The sequence below is a fragment of the Sus scrofa genome, chromosome 8 (genome assembly GCF_000003025.6).
Source record: "Sus scrofa isolate TJ Tabasco breed Duroc chromosome 8, Sscrofa11.1, whole genome shotgun sequence".
Lineage (NCBI taxonomy): Eukaryota > Metazoa > Chordata > Mammalia > Artiodactyla > Suidae > Sus > Sus scrofa.
In genome coordinates this window covers 75,879,524-75,894,474 of record NC_010450.4, presented here as the reverse complement: position 1 = coordinate 75,894,474, position 14,951 = coordinate 75,879,524, and the positions used below count along the sequence as shown (strand labels likewise).

At 46.2% G+C, this 14,951-nt stretch overlaps 1 protein-coding gene across 14 annotated transcripts in view; it reads left to right on the top strand.

The window, feature by feature from the left end:
• The window catches only part of TRIM2 (tripartite motif containing 2), a 169,469-nt gene that overhangs the window by 45,338 nt on the left and 109,180 nt on the right, over positions 1 to 14,951 (top strand). For 2 of the 14 annotated variants that reach the window (XM_013998059.2, XM_013998057.2), the window contains exon 1: positions 3,504 to 4,346. The exons of 6 other annotated variants lie outside the window; for them this stretch is intronic. In XM_013998059.2, the coding sequence (XP_013853513.1) occupies positions 4,317 to 4,346 (30 nt within the window). In that variant the 5' untranslated portion in view covers positions 3,504 to 4,316. 6 more of the 14 variants (XM_013998053.2, XM_013998082.2, XM_013998076.2 and 3 more) reach the window with 3 other exon arrangements.

Genomic DNA, 14,951 nt, shown 5'->3' with positions numbered 1-14,951 from the left:
AATCAGTAACCTTGTGGGATGAGCTTGCAAGGAAGGCTCTGTTGAACTGAGAAGATACTGAGGCTATTAAAAACAAAAACATGGAGTTCCCGTTGTGGCGCAGCAGAAACAAATCCGACCGGGAACCATGAGGTTGCAGGTTCGATCCAATGTTGCCATGAGCTGTGGTGTAGGTTGCAGACGTGGCTGGGATCCGATTAAACCCCTAGTCTGGGAATCTCCATATGCCTCGGGTGTGGCCCTAAAAAGCAAAAAGCCAAAAACAAAAAAACAAAAAAACCATAGAAGTAGCCATTTTAAAGTGAATGATTCAATAGCATATACTATATCCACGATGTTATACAACCACCACCTGTATCTAGTTCCTAAATAAACCTTCAGTTTCTCTCCATTCCCACTTCTCTCTGGTCCCTGGCAACCATCAGTCTGTGTTTGGTCTCTATGGTCTAATCTATTCTGGATATTTCATATAAATGGAATCATGTAATATGTGACTTTTTGTGTGTCTGGCTTCTTCCTCCTTTCTTTTTTTTTTTTCTTTTTGCTTTTAGCTTTTCTTTTTTTCTTTTTTTTTTTTTTTTTCTTTTTTGGTCTTTTTGTGTTTTTGTGTTTTTAGGGTTGCACCTGTGTGGCATATGGAGATTCCCAGGCTAGGGGTCGAATTGGAGCCGTAGCTGCCAGCCTACACCACAGCCACAGCAACTTGAGATCCAAGCCATGTCTGTGACTATACCACAGCTCATGGCAACACTGGATCCTTGACCCACTGAGTGAGGCCAAGGATTGAACCCACATCTTCATGGACACTAGTCAGGTTCGTTAACTGCTAAGCCACAATGGAAACTCCTCTGGCTTCTTTCATTTAATATTATGTTTGGGGGTTCATCCATGTTGTAGTTTACATCAGTTCTTTGTTCCTTTTGATGGCTGAATACTATTCCATTGTATGCCTATTCCACAATTTGTTTATTCATTAATCTGTTGATGGGCATTTAGGATGTTTCTACCTTTTGGCAATCCATGAATAATGCTGCTATGAACATGAGTACATATATTTGAGTATGTGCTTTCATTGCTTCTGGGTAGATACCCCAGGAGTGGAATTGCTGGGTCCTATGGTAGTTTAATGTTTGACTTCTTGAAGACCTGAAGAACTGTTTTCCACAGTAGCTGAACCACTTCACATCCCATTAGCAATGTTCAGAGCTTCCAGCGTCTCCTCATCCTCCTCAATCCACTTGTTGTTTTCTTTTCTTTTTTTTTTTTTTTTTTGTCTTTTTTGCCATTTCTGCGGCATATGGAGGCTCCCAGGCTAGGGGTCGAATCGGAGCTGTAGCCGCCGGCCTGCACCACAGCCACAGCAACGCGGGATCCGAGCCATGTCTGCGACCTGTATCACAGCTCACGGCAACGCCGGATCTTTAACCCACTAGCAAGGGCAGGGATCGAACCTGCAACCTCATGGTTCCTAGTTGGATTCGTTAACCACTGCGCCACTACGGGAACTCCTGTTTTCTTTTTTAAATAACCATCGTTATGGTTGTGAAGTGGTACCTCAGTATATTTTGACTCGAATTTCCCTAATGACTAATCATGTTACGCATCTTGCCATGTGCTTGTTGACCATCTGTATATCATTTTTGGAGAAATTTCCATAGAAGAATTTTGCCCATTTTTAAACTGGGTTATTCATTGTGGTGCAGCGGAAACAAATCCGACTAGTATCCAGGAGGATGCAGGTTTGATCCCTGACCTCACTCAGTGGGTTAAGGATCCAGCGTTGCCATGAGCTGTGCTATAGGTCTCAGACGTGGCTTGGATCCCACTACAGCTCCGATTCGACCCCTAGCCTGGGAACCTCCATATGCCATGGATGTGGCCCTAAAAAGCAAAAAATAAAAAACAAAAATAAATACATAAACTGGGTTGTCCTTTTGTTGTTGGGTTTGTAAAAGTTCATTATATATTCTGCATTTTAGACCCTTATCAAATATATAATTTGCAAATGTTTCTCCTGTTCTGTAGGTTATCTTTTTGCTTTCTTGATAATGGATTTGATATACAAAAGTTTTTAATCTGATGCAGTCTAATTTATCTTTTTCTTTTGTTCATGCTTTTTTGGTCTCCTTTTTTGGTTTTTTGGTTTCCATAGGGTCTCAATGTTTTAGAGTAAAACTAGACCACTTCCGGATGGTAACCTTTACTTTAAAATCAAAAGCTATGTGGAGTTCCTGTCATGGCTCAGCGGAAACAATACAACTAGGAACCATGAGGTTGTGGGTTCGATACCTGGCCTCGCTCAGTGGGTTAAAGATCTGACGTTGCCATGAGCTGTGGTGTAGGTGGTAGATGCGGCTCGGATCCTGCGTTGCTGTGGCTGTGGTGTAGGCTGGCAGCTGTAGCTCCTATTCGACCCCTCGCTTGGGAACCTCCATGTGTCTCAGGAGAGGCCCTAAAAAAAAGGAAAAAAAAAAAAAACTATGTAAATACAGATGTAAAATCTCCTTTAGAATCTTTAGAAGAATAGAAAGGCTAGAAGCTGCCTCAAAAACTGTTGAGGTGAGCCACCAGACGAATCTTACTTTAACACAAATTCAACATCAGTGGCAAAATCATAAATATTTTAAAAGTACCATAGATCAGAAATGACAGTGTCTGGATTATCATTTTTATAATCAAAGTCAGAAATGCTTGATACAAACTTTGTGGAAACTGTTTCAACATTTTTCTGTTACCCTGCTAGTCAATTTTGATAGCTACTGTGCTTTCCTGTTCAAATAATAAGATTACTCCAAATTGTAATGACTACTTTTCTCGAAGTTTGTATGTCTGTAATTTAGTCAATGACGCAAATCAGCCAAATGCCTCTTTATTTTTATTCAGTATATTATTTAGAATCATATAACGAAAAAAAAGCCCCAGTTTATGTCCTGGCTCTTAGTTATTACCATAGGGATCTCAAAGGTTAAGCTGACCTGGTAGCTTTAAAGTAGAATTTAGTTAAGTTGAGAAGAGAGAAAAAAAAGCCATAGCTGTCTTGCCTTCTCTCAAATACACTTAACTAACTTCTTGTTTGTGTGTGTATGTATGATTGATTAATTGAGCATTTTATTTTATTTTATTATTTGTTTAGCTGCGCTGGCGGCATGCAGAAGTTCCCAGGCCAGGAATCAAACCCAAGCCACAGCAGTGATCAAGCTAAGTCCTTAACCACTAGCATACCAGGGAACTGTTTTTCCCCCCTTCTCTCTCTCTTTTTTTTTTTTTTCTTTTTGGTTTTCACAAACAGATTTTTTTTTTTTTTTAGGGCCGAACCCACTGCATATGGAGGTTCACAGGCTAAGGTTTGAATCTGAACTGTAGTCACCAGCCTACACCACAGCCACAGCAACACGGGATCTGAGCCATGTCTGCTACCTACACCACAGCTCACAGCAATGCCAGGTGCTTAACCCACTGAGCGAGGCCAGGGATCGAACCTGCGTCCTCATGGATGCTAGTCAGATTCATTTCTGACGGGAATGCCCAGATGTTTTTTTTCATTATTAAAGTATTGTTGGTTTGTAATGTTGTGTCAATCTTTACTGTACAGCAAAGTGACCTGATCATACATATATATACATTGTTATTCTCATATTATCTTCCATCATGTAGAACACCAAGGAATTTTTAATTGAGCATTTAAAAAAAGAAGAAGAAAAATATATGAGGCATTTTGGGAATAAAATAAGCTCACTTCTCTGGGTTCTGAAGACAAACCAATCAAATCAAGCATGTTCTCTATAGATAGAGTGAGTGCTTCTCATCAGATTGTGAATTCAACAAAATAAGCATGTCACAAAAGCATCTTTCTTAGACTTTGTTCTTTGAAAACCCCTCTCTACCCAATGAGTACTGCGTGTATTAACTCCAGAAGACCAAAGATGGCTAAGGCAACACCAATGTCTATGACTTTTAAAAATATTTATCCCTATGTGCCAAGCATACAAACTCCTCCTTGGGAACGGTCCTCTGTAGGCAGTGGTTAAACTTTTCAACCTGGACCACTTTCATGCTACTGGGCCAGCCCTTCCTATTCCTTGTTCCTTGCTTTCTGTCTCCCCTTCTTCAGAAGGAACACAATATCTTAAACTGATCATTGGCTCCCATTGTCCTGATGCTGCATCCCCGCCCCCTTGGCTTGTGCTGAGGAGCTGTTTATATTTGTGTAAGGGCCACCCTTTAACTCGGCAGCCTGGTGACTATAATGGGCCCGATTGTCTGTGGGCTGCAGAGAGCCCAGTCCCCTCAGCCGAGGAGGCTGGAGCCCTGCCCGGATGCGCTGGAATGGCCGATATGGAACACGGGTAAGGCTGCTTCTGAGTCTGAAGTGATGCTTTTTCTGGGCTAAGCTGGTTCTTCCTGGGCACTGGTGGGGAGAAACAAGTTGTCTTTGAGTTGCTGGCTTTTTCCTGGCTTTGATTTTCTGCCTGCTAAGGACGGAAGGAGGAGGTTGGGCCTCTGGATTCGCTGATGAAGCTGACAGAGATTCCCGTGGACCCCGGACCAGAAGGCAGCAGGGAGGCAAAAAATCCAGGGTGAGCAGGTTTGACACCAAAGCAACATGTAAGAGGCAGGGCGTAGGCATCCCTTGGTGCTGCCGTGAGTCTCAAAGGCTGTTTCATTTTCTAACTTAGCCGTTCACAGGAGTTTGGGGCTGCCGCTGTGGGGTTGCTGTAAGCCAGCTGTTAAGCCGATGTAACTCAGTCGACCCCCTCGGAAAGGGTCTAATATGTGCTGGTGTTTTCAAAGGGCAAACCGCCGCAGCTTGGTATGCCGTTAATAGCTCTGTTCAGGAATGTGGGAACAGTTCAGAGCTGCCGGCTATAAAGTTTTACTGCCCCATAAAAGTGTTCAGAGGGTACTAAGGCCGAGAAAGAAGGAAAGGAGAGAAGATCAGAGCTTTGTCCTTGACCAGCCAAGAGAGAAGCCCGCCAAGCTAGGGGACATCACGTGAGAGGTCGGGGCGAGCCTGGAAAGGGGCTTGGCCAGCCCTCCTCGACTCATGTCTGGTTTTGCGGGTGTGTGGATGAGCCTGGGAGAAGAATCGGGTCGGGGTGCATTATTTCATCCTCCCGGACGCTCCCTTTGGCGGAGGGAGACACCTGTCCCGGGGTAAGTGCGTGGTTGCTGGGCTACAGGTAGGGGCGAGGGGATGGACCGGCGAACGTCCCGGAAATTGCTCTGGAAATTCCTGCCAGGGTGAACAGAAAAATCACCCTGGCAGCTCCTATGGGAGGATTTTGTCCTTTCCTTTCTGAAGTCAGTGACCTCCGACTCTGTTTGATTTAGACAAGAGCCTGGAAAACGGAACAGGTGTGGTTTGATTTTTAGAAAAAGCAAAGGGTGAATCCTGGGGCTGTAATACATCGGCTGCTTTATAAATGTCCCCATCTGCCCCCATCCCCAGACTTTGTATCTATTATCTGGACACAGCACGTTTAAAGCCAACACGACTTGGGGCTCCCAGAGGAATGAAATCAGATGCAAAGGTTATTTTATTTGTCTGAATGAATTTGACCCAAAGCATCACGAACAATGCAGCGCAGTGAAAACACCAGGAGTGAAAACCCAAGGGAGGCCAGGACCCTCTGCAGGGGTGGGAGGGCTCAGAAAAGGGGAGTGAGCTGCCCTGTGCAGTGATCTCATTCAGGGACAGAACTCCCCGCCCTGCCAGGGCTGTCCCAGGTGGGGTGGAGGCTCAGCCGGTAGCGGTAGCGTACAGGTGAGGGCCACCCCACCCTCCCCTCTCGGCCTCCCAAATCCTGGTGAGAAAGGATGAGGTCAATTCCAAGAGACCCCACAAACACAAAGACAGCACCTGCCTGGCTTCTTCTGTCAGAATGGTGAGCACCCCAGGCTCTGGGAGTTTCAGACACTTAGAGCATCAGTTTTAGATACAGAATGTATACAGACTCATACTAAAATAGGAGATGTATGGGGAATTCCTGCTGTAATGCAGCAGGTGAAGGATCCCATGTTGTGTCTGCAGTGGCTTGGGTTCGGTCCCCAGCCCAGCACAGTGGGTTAAGGATCTGGCATTGCCACAGCTGTGTAGGTCAAAGCTGTGGCTCGGATTCAGTCCCTAACCTGGGAACTTCCATATGCCCCAGGATATGATACAAAGCCATATTCCTGGAGTTCTCAGCAGGTTAGGGATCCAGTGTTGTCACTGCAGTGGCTCAGGTTGCTGCTGTGTGGCATAGTTTCGGTCACTGGCCTAGGAATTTCCACATTATTTTAAAAAGTAATTTTCCTCTATTGTTATAAATACCAAGGGCTATTTTCATGGGCTTATGAACCCAAAGAAACAGGCACATGTGGGTGAAATACTGTAACAGTGACAAATGCTAATGGAAGTAATAGCTCATTTATTAACCACTTACTATGTATCAGGCTTTTACATGTATTATCTCACTCAGTTCTCCCTAAGCCCTTTGAAGTACAGTTATTGCCCTCATTTTACAAAGAAAGAAACGGGGACACAGAGAGGTTAAGTAACTTGCAAAAAGTCACACAGCCAGTAAGTGACCTGAAATGAAAGTGAATCATGAGGACGGTATAAAGTCCTCTGTGTTATGAAGTGAGGCTTGTCTGTGGAATATAGCTGGCATTCACATTCATAGCTTGTCAAGAATCTATCTAATCACCGCCACCAAAATGTGACCTCCTGTGGGATGTTAATTGGCAGCTGGGAAGGAAGCCAGAACCACTTCCTTTAAGTTGGTGAGCAAGCCGAAGAACAGCAGTGCGCCGAGAGCCAGGAAGGCCAGCTGAGGGAGGTGCTTGGGCCTGGCCCTGTCACACTACGGGGGGGCCTGTGCTGTGTGGTGCAGAGCCTTGGGAGGGGACGACACACCAAAGTAAGAGCTTTGGAGTTCCAGTTGCGGCACAGCGGAAATGAATCCCAAGTAGCATCCATGAGGATGTGGGTTCGATCTGTGGACTCACTCAGTGGGTCAGGGATCCGGTGTTGCCATGAGTTGTGGTGTAGCTTGCAGATGTGGCTCAGATCCCACATGGCTGTGGCTGTGGTATAGGCCAGCAGCTACAGCTTCGATTCAACCCCTAGCCTGGGCACCTCCATATGCCGTGGGTACGGCCCTAAAGAGCAAAGAAAGAAAGAAAGAGCTTTGATTCAGATACTCCTGGTTCCAGCCTCACCTTTGCCCTTTTCTTGTGTCATACTAGGCAAGGTGCTCCATCACACCAAGCCTCAGCCTCCTCAACTAGAAGACAAGGGGGACAATATCTATTGCACTGGACCATTGTGAGAACTAAGGGCAGTAACTGGTAAATGATCTTTGCACAGTGCGCAGCACACAGCAAATGCTCCGTGAACAGCAATCCTTCTATTGTGACTGCACGCAGCAACTCAGTGATAGTTCTGAAAACTAACCAAGTTTGCTGAATGCCTCTTTGGTTTACCTGTGACATTTAGGGATGGCGAGAGGATGCTGAGTAGTGGCAAGAACAGCAGGCTGGACATTAGCAAGCTTGTTCATGTCCAGTCTCCACCACGGCCATTGTGTAGCTGTGGACCCTGGCTTTCTGATCTGTCCATGTGGCCACATAGTCAAGGTGTGTTTCAGCTTCTGATCTATGACTCTCAACGGGGCAGAAATCTCCCTCACAGGGACTCATAAGCATAAATTAAACACAGTTTGAAACTACCCTGGCTTAGTGTTGATCATGCTTATCCATGTTGAGTTCATCAAGAACTAGTAGGCGTTTCCCTGGTGGCCTAGAGGTTAAGGACTTGGTGTTGTCACTGCTGTGGCTCAGGTTCAGTCTCTGGTTTGGGAACTTCTGCATGCTGAGGGCATGGCAAAAAAAAAAAAAAAAAAAAAAAAGAATTAGTAGATGGTCCTGAAATGAAATATTCTTCTGGAATCTACTAGTTTCAAAGTGTGCTTTGAAAAATACACTTTTTTATTTTCTCAGGAGGTATTCTAAGTCTGTTACTTTATTTTTATTTATTTATTTATTTATTTTTGTCTTTTTAGGGCCACACCCGTGGCATATGGAGGTTCCCAGGCTAGGGGTCAAATGGGAGCTGTAGCCACCAGCGTACGCCACAGCCATAGCCCTGCCAGATCCGAGCCACGTCATGGCAATGCCAGATCCTTAACCCACTGAGCGAGGCCAGGGATCGAACCCGTGATCCATGTCTGCAACAATATTCAGGGAACAACTAAATAGCTAGTTTAGTCTGGTGGAGACCTAACATGGGAGTGAATGAGTGGTCCTGGATGAGATGAAACTGACAGAAAATGAAGCTAGAGAAAGTCTTGACAACTGTTTTTTCATGGTAATGGTTATTTGGGGAATCCATCATCTACTTTTGTGCTTGTTTATAATTTTCATAATACATTTTGTGAAAAACAGAATATCCCATAGGTGCACCGAGACTGGAACACAGCTCAAATAGAGCTGAACAGAACTGAACTGGAATTCCAAGTCTCCTGGTTTTCCAACTGCTAGAGACTTTGGGCAAGTTATCCAACCTCTTCAGTCTTACTTTCCTCACCTGAAAAGGAGAGGAATACACTGTCTACCTTACAGGGCTGTTATGAGGATTGAAAAGATAACACAGGTAGACATCTCTCCATAGCATTTGGCATGGGGTCATCCGTTTCATGAGTGAACCGATGAATGAACCATCTCATTCATTCTGATGGAGGTTCTAGATGCTGCTGCAGAGGCTTCGAAGTAGAGAACTTTGAAACATTCTGTAAATTACAGAAGCAAGAGCCTGCCAGGCAAGGTCTGGAGCTGGAAGCAAATCTGGGGCTGGGTGAGTGTCAGGCCCAGCACAGACTGACACATGCGAGTTTTGAAAGGTTAGCCCTGCCGATGGCTAAGGAACAGAGAGCCTGGGAACAGAGCCCGGAGACTGTGCTTCTCCAGAGGCCTCCCTACCAAAAGCGATGGAACTGCAATTTCATTTGCATTTATAACCCCTTGCTATTCCCATATTTTTGTTTCATTTTGTTTGCTTGCTTTTTTAGAGCCAAACTTGTGGCATAGGGAAGTTCCCAGGCTAGAGGTTGCATCAGAGCTGCAGCTGCCTGCCTACACCACAGCCACAGCAACGCCGAATCCTTAACCCACTGAGCAAGGTCGGGATCGAACCCACATCCTCATGGATACTAGTCAGGTTCATTACCGCTGAGCCACAACGGGAATTCCTGTGTTTATGTATTTTTTTGTCAACTTAAATTTTCAAATGGGTCACATACCACCACTCACATTTTAAGCAAGCTCTTTGGTCATCCCGGATGTTAAAGGGAACCATCGAAAAAGATGGAAAGGGAGTCAGAAGCCTGGGCTGGGATTTCATTCCCTGGGGAGCCCCAGGGAGCCACAAAGATAGATGTGGTCTCACCTCACACCTCATCCGCTGGGAACACTGTCCTTTATCACACCCGCCGTCCTGTTGAGCCTTTCAGGGAGAGTGGTCCCTGGTATGTAGGCCTTTAACCACCAGGTGTGTTGGCCTGTGCTTTCTAGAACTGTACCTGACAAGCTGACTTTGAGGGAACAGCACACTTCCCATTTTGCAGCTGTTCCCAAGGAACTGGAGTGAAATTCTTCCAATCATTGACTCTCTAGAAACTCAGTGAATACTAATCCTTTTATTGTGACTGCTCCCAGCAACTAAAGAATAGTTCCTAACACTAACCAAGTTTGCCAAAGGGCCAAGCTCTGACTTTACAATCCCCAGATAGGCTTCCTGACACCAGTCTCTGGAACTAACCTGAGACATGCTGTGCCTCTTTACTGGGGGCGTAGGAGGCAGACATTCGGGTCTGCAGCATCCTCCGTAAACACCAGGTCAGGGCAGGCCACATCCAGCGCATCTCTTTGCTGTGTTAGGGAGTGACATTGCTCCTGAGATCCCTTTAGGGACCCCCCGCAAGGACAGATCTCTCACTGGGTGCGTTTCCTCCGATTCCTCCCACTCTTTCCAGAAGGACAAAACACAGAGTTGACGCTGAACTTTGAAGCTGTAACCTGGCCTTAAATACCCTTATGGGTCCTTATGACCAAATCAATAGTTTCCCAGTTGCAACACTGGGTGATCTCATTTCTTTCTTTTCTTTTCTTTTTTTTTTAGAGCCACACCCGTGGCATATGGAGGTTCCCAGGCTAGGGGTCAAATCAGAGTTACAGCCGCCAGCCTGCACTACAGCCACAGCAATGCCGGATCCTAACCCACTGAGCGAGACCAGTGATCTGAACCCGCATCCTCATGGACACTATGTTGGGTTCTTAACCCACTGAGCCACAACAGGAACTCCTGGGTGATCTCATTTTAACCACAGGAGCTTTCAGCCAAATGTTGCTGAAGGGCCTGTGTCTGCCAGAGTCCTGTAAAGTCTGCCAGGGCACCTCCCTCGGCATTTCCAGACATCCCTGGGAGAGCAGAATCCCTTTGATGTGTCATTGACACACTGGGGACCAAGTGACAAGAATGGGGCTCTCAGGAGACAGGATTCTTGGCCTGTGCTCCTCACTGGATGATTCTGTTACTTTAAGAGCATTTTTAATGAGACGCCAGCAGCCTTCAGTGATTTCTCAGAGCTGCTGTGCCTTCTGCATCCCAGTGAAATCTGGGCACATAAATAGTCATTAACGCATCCATTAGAAAGAGAAAATGGAAGACCCTGGAAAGTAGCAGGGATTCTACAAGCTCTACAAGCCCCAGGACCCTTGCTGGAACTGTGTCAAGGCAAGGCAGTGACAAGGCCTGAGAAGAGCAGCTTTCTTCCCAAATGATGTCACTCGAGGGCGGGAAGCCCCACCCCCCGTCGCGGGCCGACCTGGTGTTTTCCTCCTTCTTGCTCCCCAGCTGCCATCTGCGAGGGACGTGGGGCTGCTTTAGAGGGACAGGGTCCTTGGGGGAGGGGGCCGCTGCCAGGAAGGGTTCTGGGCTCAGGTTGGAAGGAGGAGGCAGGGGAACTGGGGTGACTGGGTCAGAGAAACGTCTCAGCACCTTCCGGATCTCCAAGGTGGGTTGTCACCCTGCTCCTGGAGGGCGAGAGCGTTGGGTTCCTGGTGGGCAGGGGGAGGGGTGCCATCAGAGCAGCTTCCAGTTCTTTCCTGGAGCATGTCTCCTCCCCCAAGGGGATGTAAATCTATCTTCTCCTCTGTTCCCGTTCCTCAGTCTCTGAAATGCCCCAAGTGAGGGCGGGGTGGTGCTGGGAGGAGGAAAAAAATGCGCCAGCTCCTTCCTCTCGCCAAGGCTTGGCTGTGGCTGCGGTGGGAGTTTTTGTTTGGGTTTGTTTTTGCTTTTTCCTTTTCATCAATCCGTTCTGGGGCTGCCACGGAAAACAGCTCTCTCCAGCTTCTTCCGGGGGCGATTGTGCATGTAACCCCCGGGCCAGCCTTGTGTCTCTCTAATTCCTTCTGATAACCCCAAGGGAATGTAGGTTTTGTTCACCTGCAACTCCCAGGCACAGTGCTTTCCCAGCCTGCCACAGGGAAGCTTTATGCTGTGATAGATCCCAGGGCACTCAGAGTCCAGCACTTAAAACGGAGGGACTGACACTGACCAAGCACCAATTGTATGCCAGGAACTCTTCTAAAGTGCTTTATGTGTGTTGAACCAGTTAACCTGCCAGGTAGGTATTGTTCTCTGTTTTCAGATGAGGAAACAGGCTTGAAGAGGTAAGAAAATTGTGCAAGGTTGCACAGCCAGGCTAGGGCAGGCTGGCATTCTGACTCCACTATGCCATACCCTCAGGGGTGCATTGTATTTTTTTCCCTGTGGCTGCACAGGAGGGTATGTATTCACATCTCCATTTCTGGTTATTTAACTTCTTTCAGAAATTTGTACTGGTGCTCTCTTGTGCTGCAATAGGTTCAGGTTCTGGCTCAGGTGGCTGCAGTGGGGTGGGTTTGATCCCTGGTCTGAGAACTTCGGCATGCCATAGGCATGGCCAAAAAATACAAAAACTTAAAAATTATAAAATTATTTTTTGCTATTATTAATAATATAGCGATGAATGTTTTTGGAATAATAACAGTTATGCTTAACATGTTTTGAACTGCTAATGGTGTGACAAGCACTATTTCTTTTTTTTTGGAATTATTATTTTGTAATTCCTCTAGCAATCTCTATTTATTTATTCTTTTTATTTTTACTTATGTGTTTTTTAATTTTTATTTTATTTTATTTTGCTGCAAATAGAAGTTCCCAGGCTAGGGGTCCAATCAGAGCTGCAGCTGCCAGCCTACCCCACGGCTCACAGCAACACCAGATCCTTAACCCACTGACAGAGGCCAGGGATTGAACCGGCGTCCTCATACTAGTCAGGTTCATTTCCACTGAGCCGTGAAGGGAACTCCTGTTTATTCTTTTTATTTATGTATAGTTGATTTACAGTGTTGGGCCAGGCACTCTTTCAAGTTCTTTATGCATCCTAACTAATTTAATCTCTTGTGACTACTCTGAGTGCTGTATAACTGATGAGGAAACTGAGGCCAGAGCAGTTGGTTAACTATTTCATGCAGGTTGCACAATTAGTAACTGCCAGTGCTGTCTCAAGGCTGTTGTTCTTAGGAGGCTTCTTGGACATTTCCCCCCGCCCACCCGCCACCCCCCACCACCACCACCACCAAACACTTCACCAGCAGAGTCTCCTACAGTTCAGTCACTTTGGACAGTGATACCCCGAGAGAGCCTCAGACCCCATAGGTTAAGGGTTCGGTCTCATAAGACAGAACCCTACCCTCCCCCAACTCCCTCCTCCCCAGCCCCACCCCATCTGACCAGTCACAAGTCCAGGTTGTGACTGTTCATCTGACCTACTAGCTGTAGATGGGAGGCTCCAACGACCCACTCCTTGTGTTCCATTAATTTGCTAGAGCGACTCACAGAACTCAGAAATATTCCCTTCTAGGTCACTGGTTTCTTCTGAAAGACTAGCGCTCGGGAACAGACAGCTGGAAGGGATGCATGGGGCAAGGTGTGGCAAGAGGGGGAGGGGCTCCCATGCCAGGCACACACTCTCCCCTGAATCTCCACCTGTTCCCCCGCCCGAAAGCTCTCTGAATTCCGTCTCTCTAGGTTTTTATGGAGATTTCGTTACATCAGCACGATTGATTCCGTCCTTGGCCATTGGTGATTGATTAAGCCTTCAGCCCCTCTCCCCTCCCTAGAGGTCAGGATGTGGGACTGAACTAATCACAGGGTTGGTTGTCCTGGCAATCAGCCCCCACTCATCTTTAGGTGTGGTCTAAAAGTCAATTCATTATCGTTAACAAAAGACCCCTTAATGGGTCTCCTCACTTGGAAAATTCCAGGAGTTTAGGAATGCTATGCCAGAAATGAAATGAAGACCAAATATATATTTCTTATTACAAAGCACAATATCATAGGGTGAGATTCAGATAGAACAGGAGAGGCTTTAGGGGGAAAATAAAGTAATCAAAGTTTTAAGGTAATATTGTATAGAAGATGTGATATGAGTCAGGTTGTTATAGAAAAAAAAAGAAAAGAAAAAGATGGTATTTAGCAGAACCCGGGGCCCCTGTCAAGGTTCTTAGGTACTGAAAACACTATCTAGTTAGAGTAGAAAAGGAATTTATTAAAGAATATTAAAAATCATCATGAGGAGTTCCCGCTGTGGTTCAGTGGAAATGAATCCGACTAGGAACAATGAGGTTGCAGGTTCAGTCCCTGGCCTTACTCAATGGGTTAAGGATCTGGTGTTGTAGTGAGCTGTGGTGTAGGTCACAGACGTGGCTCAGTTCTGGCGTTGGCTGCGACTCTGTCATAGGCCAGCAGCAACAGCTCCAATTAGACTCCTAACCTGGGAACCTCCATATGCCACAGGTGCAGCCCTCTAAAGACAAAAAAAAAAGTCATGAAAGAACAACATACAGAATGAGAAAATATTCTCAAATCAAATTCCAATAAGGGACTTGTTTCCAGAATATAAAAATTAGGAGTTCCTGTGTGGCTCAGCAGATTAAGAATCTGACACTGTTACTGCAGTGGCTTGGGTCACCACTGTAGCACAGGTTCAATCCCTGGCCTGGGAATTTCCACATGCCGCAAGTGTGGCAAAAAAAAAAAAAAATTAAACAATAAAAGATTAATTTTAAAAAACATTTATAAAGGACCGTTCTGACGTCCAATTGAATCGTGGAGGTAGTTTTGGGTGAAGGAGAGAAGAATAGCTTTATTGCCTTTTTTTTTTTTGGTGAGAGGGCTGCATCTGTGGCATATGAAAGTTCCCAGGCCAGGGACTGAATCTGAACCTCAGCTGTGAACCTCGGCAATGCCGGATCCTTAGCCACTGCACCGAAGCAGGAACTCCCTAGCTTTATTGCTTTGCCAGGCAAAGGGGGCCACTGGGGACTCTGGCCTTCAAAAGGAGTTGATGAGGAATTTTACAGTAATGGTTCTTGGGAGGGGTTGTGATGAGGCTCCGGACTTGTGCAGGGCCTGCATTCCTTTCATCTGGCCTCAGGGGGCGCTCCTGACCAGCTTCCATGGTTCTCAAACTGTGACCTCTCTGCAAAGAAGAAGCATCTTCCATTTGTAGGGGAGTTTCATTCTGCAGAAGAGCACAATGATATTGTTTTGTTTCATTTTGTTTTTATTCTTTTTTTTTTTTGGTCTTTTATGCCTTTTCTAGGGCTGCTCCTGTGGCATATGGAGGTTCCCAGGCTAGGGGTCTAATCGGAGCTGTAGCTGCCAGCCTAAGCCAGAGCCACAGCAACGCAGGATCCGAGCCGTGTCTGCGAGAGCAAGGCCAGGGGTCGAACCCACAACCTCATGGTTCCTAGTCGGATTCGTTAACCACTGTGAGCCACGACGGGAACTCCTCGTTGTGTTTTTAATGGCCACACCTGCAGCATATAGAAATTCCCTGGCCAGGGGTTTAACCAGAGCTTCA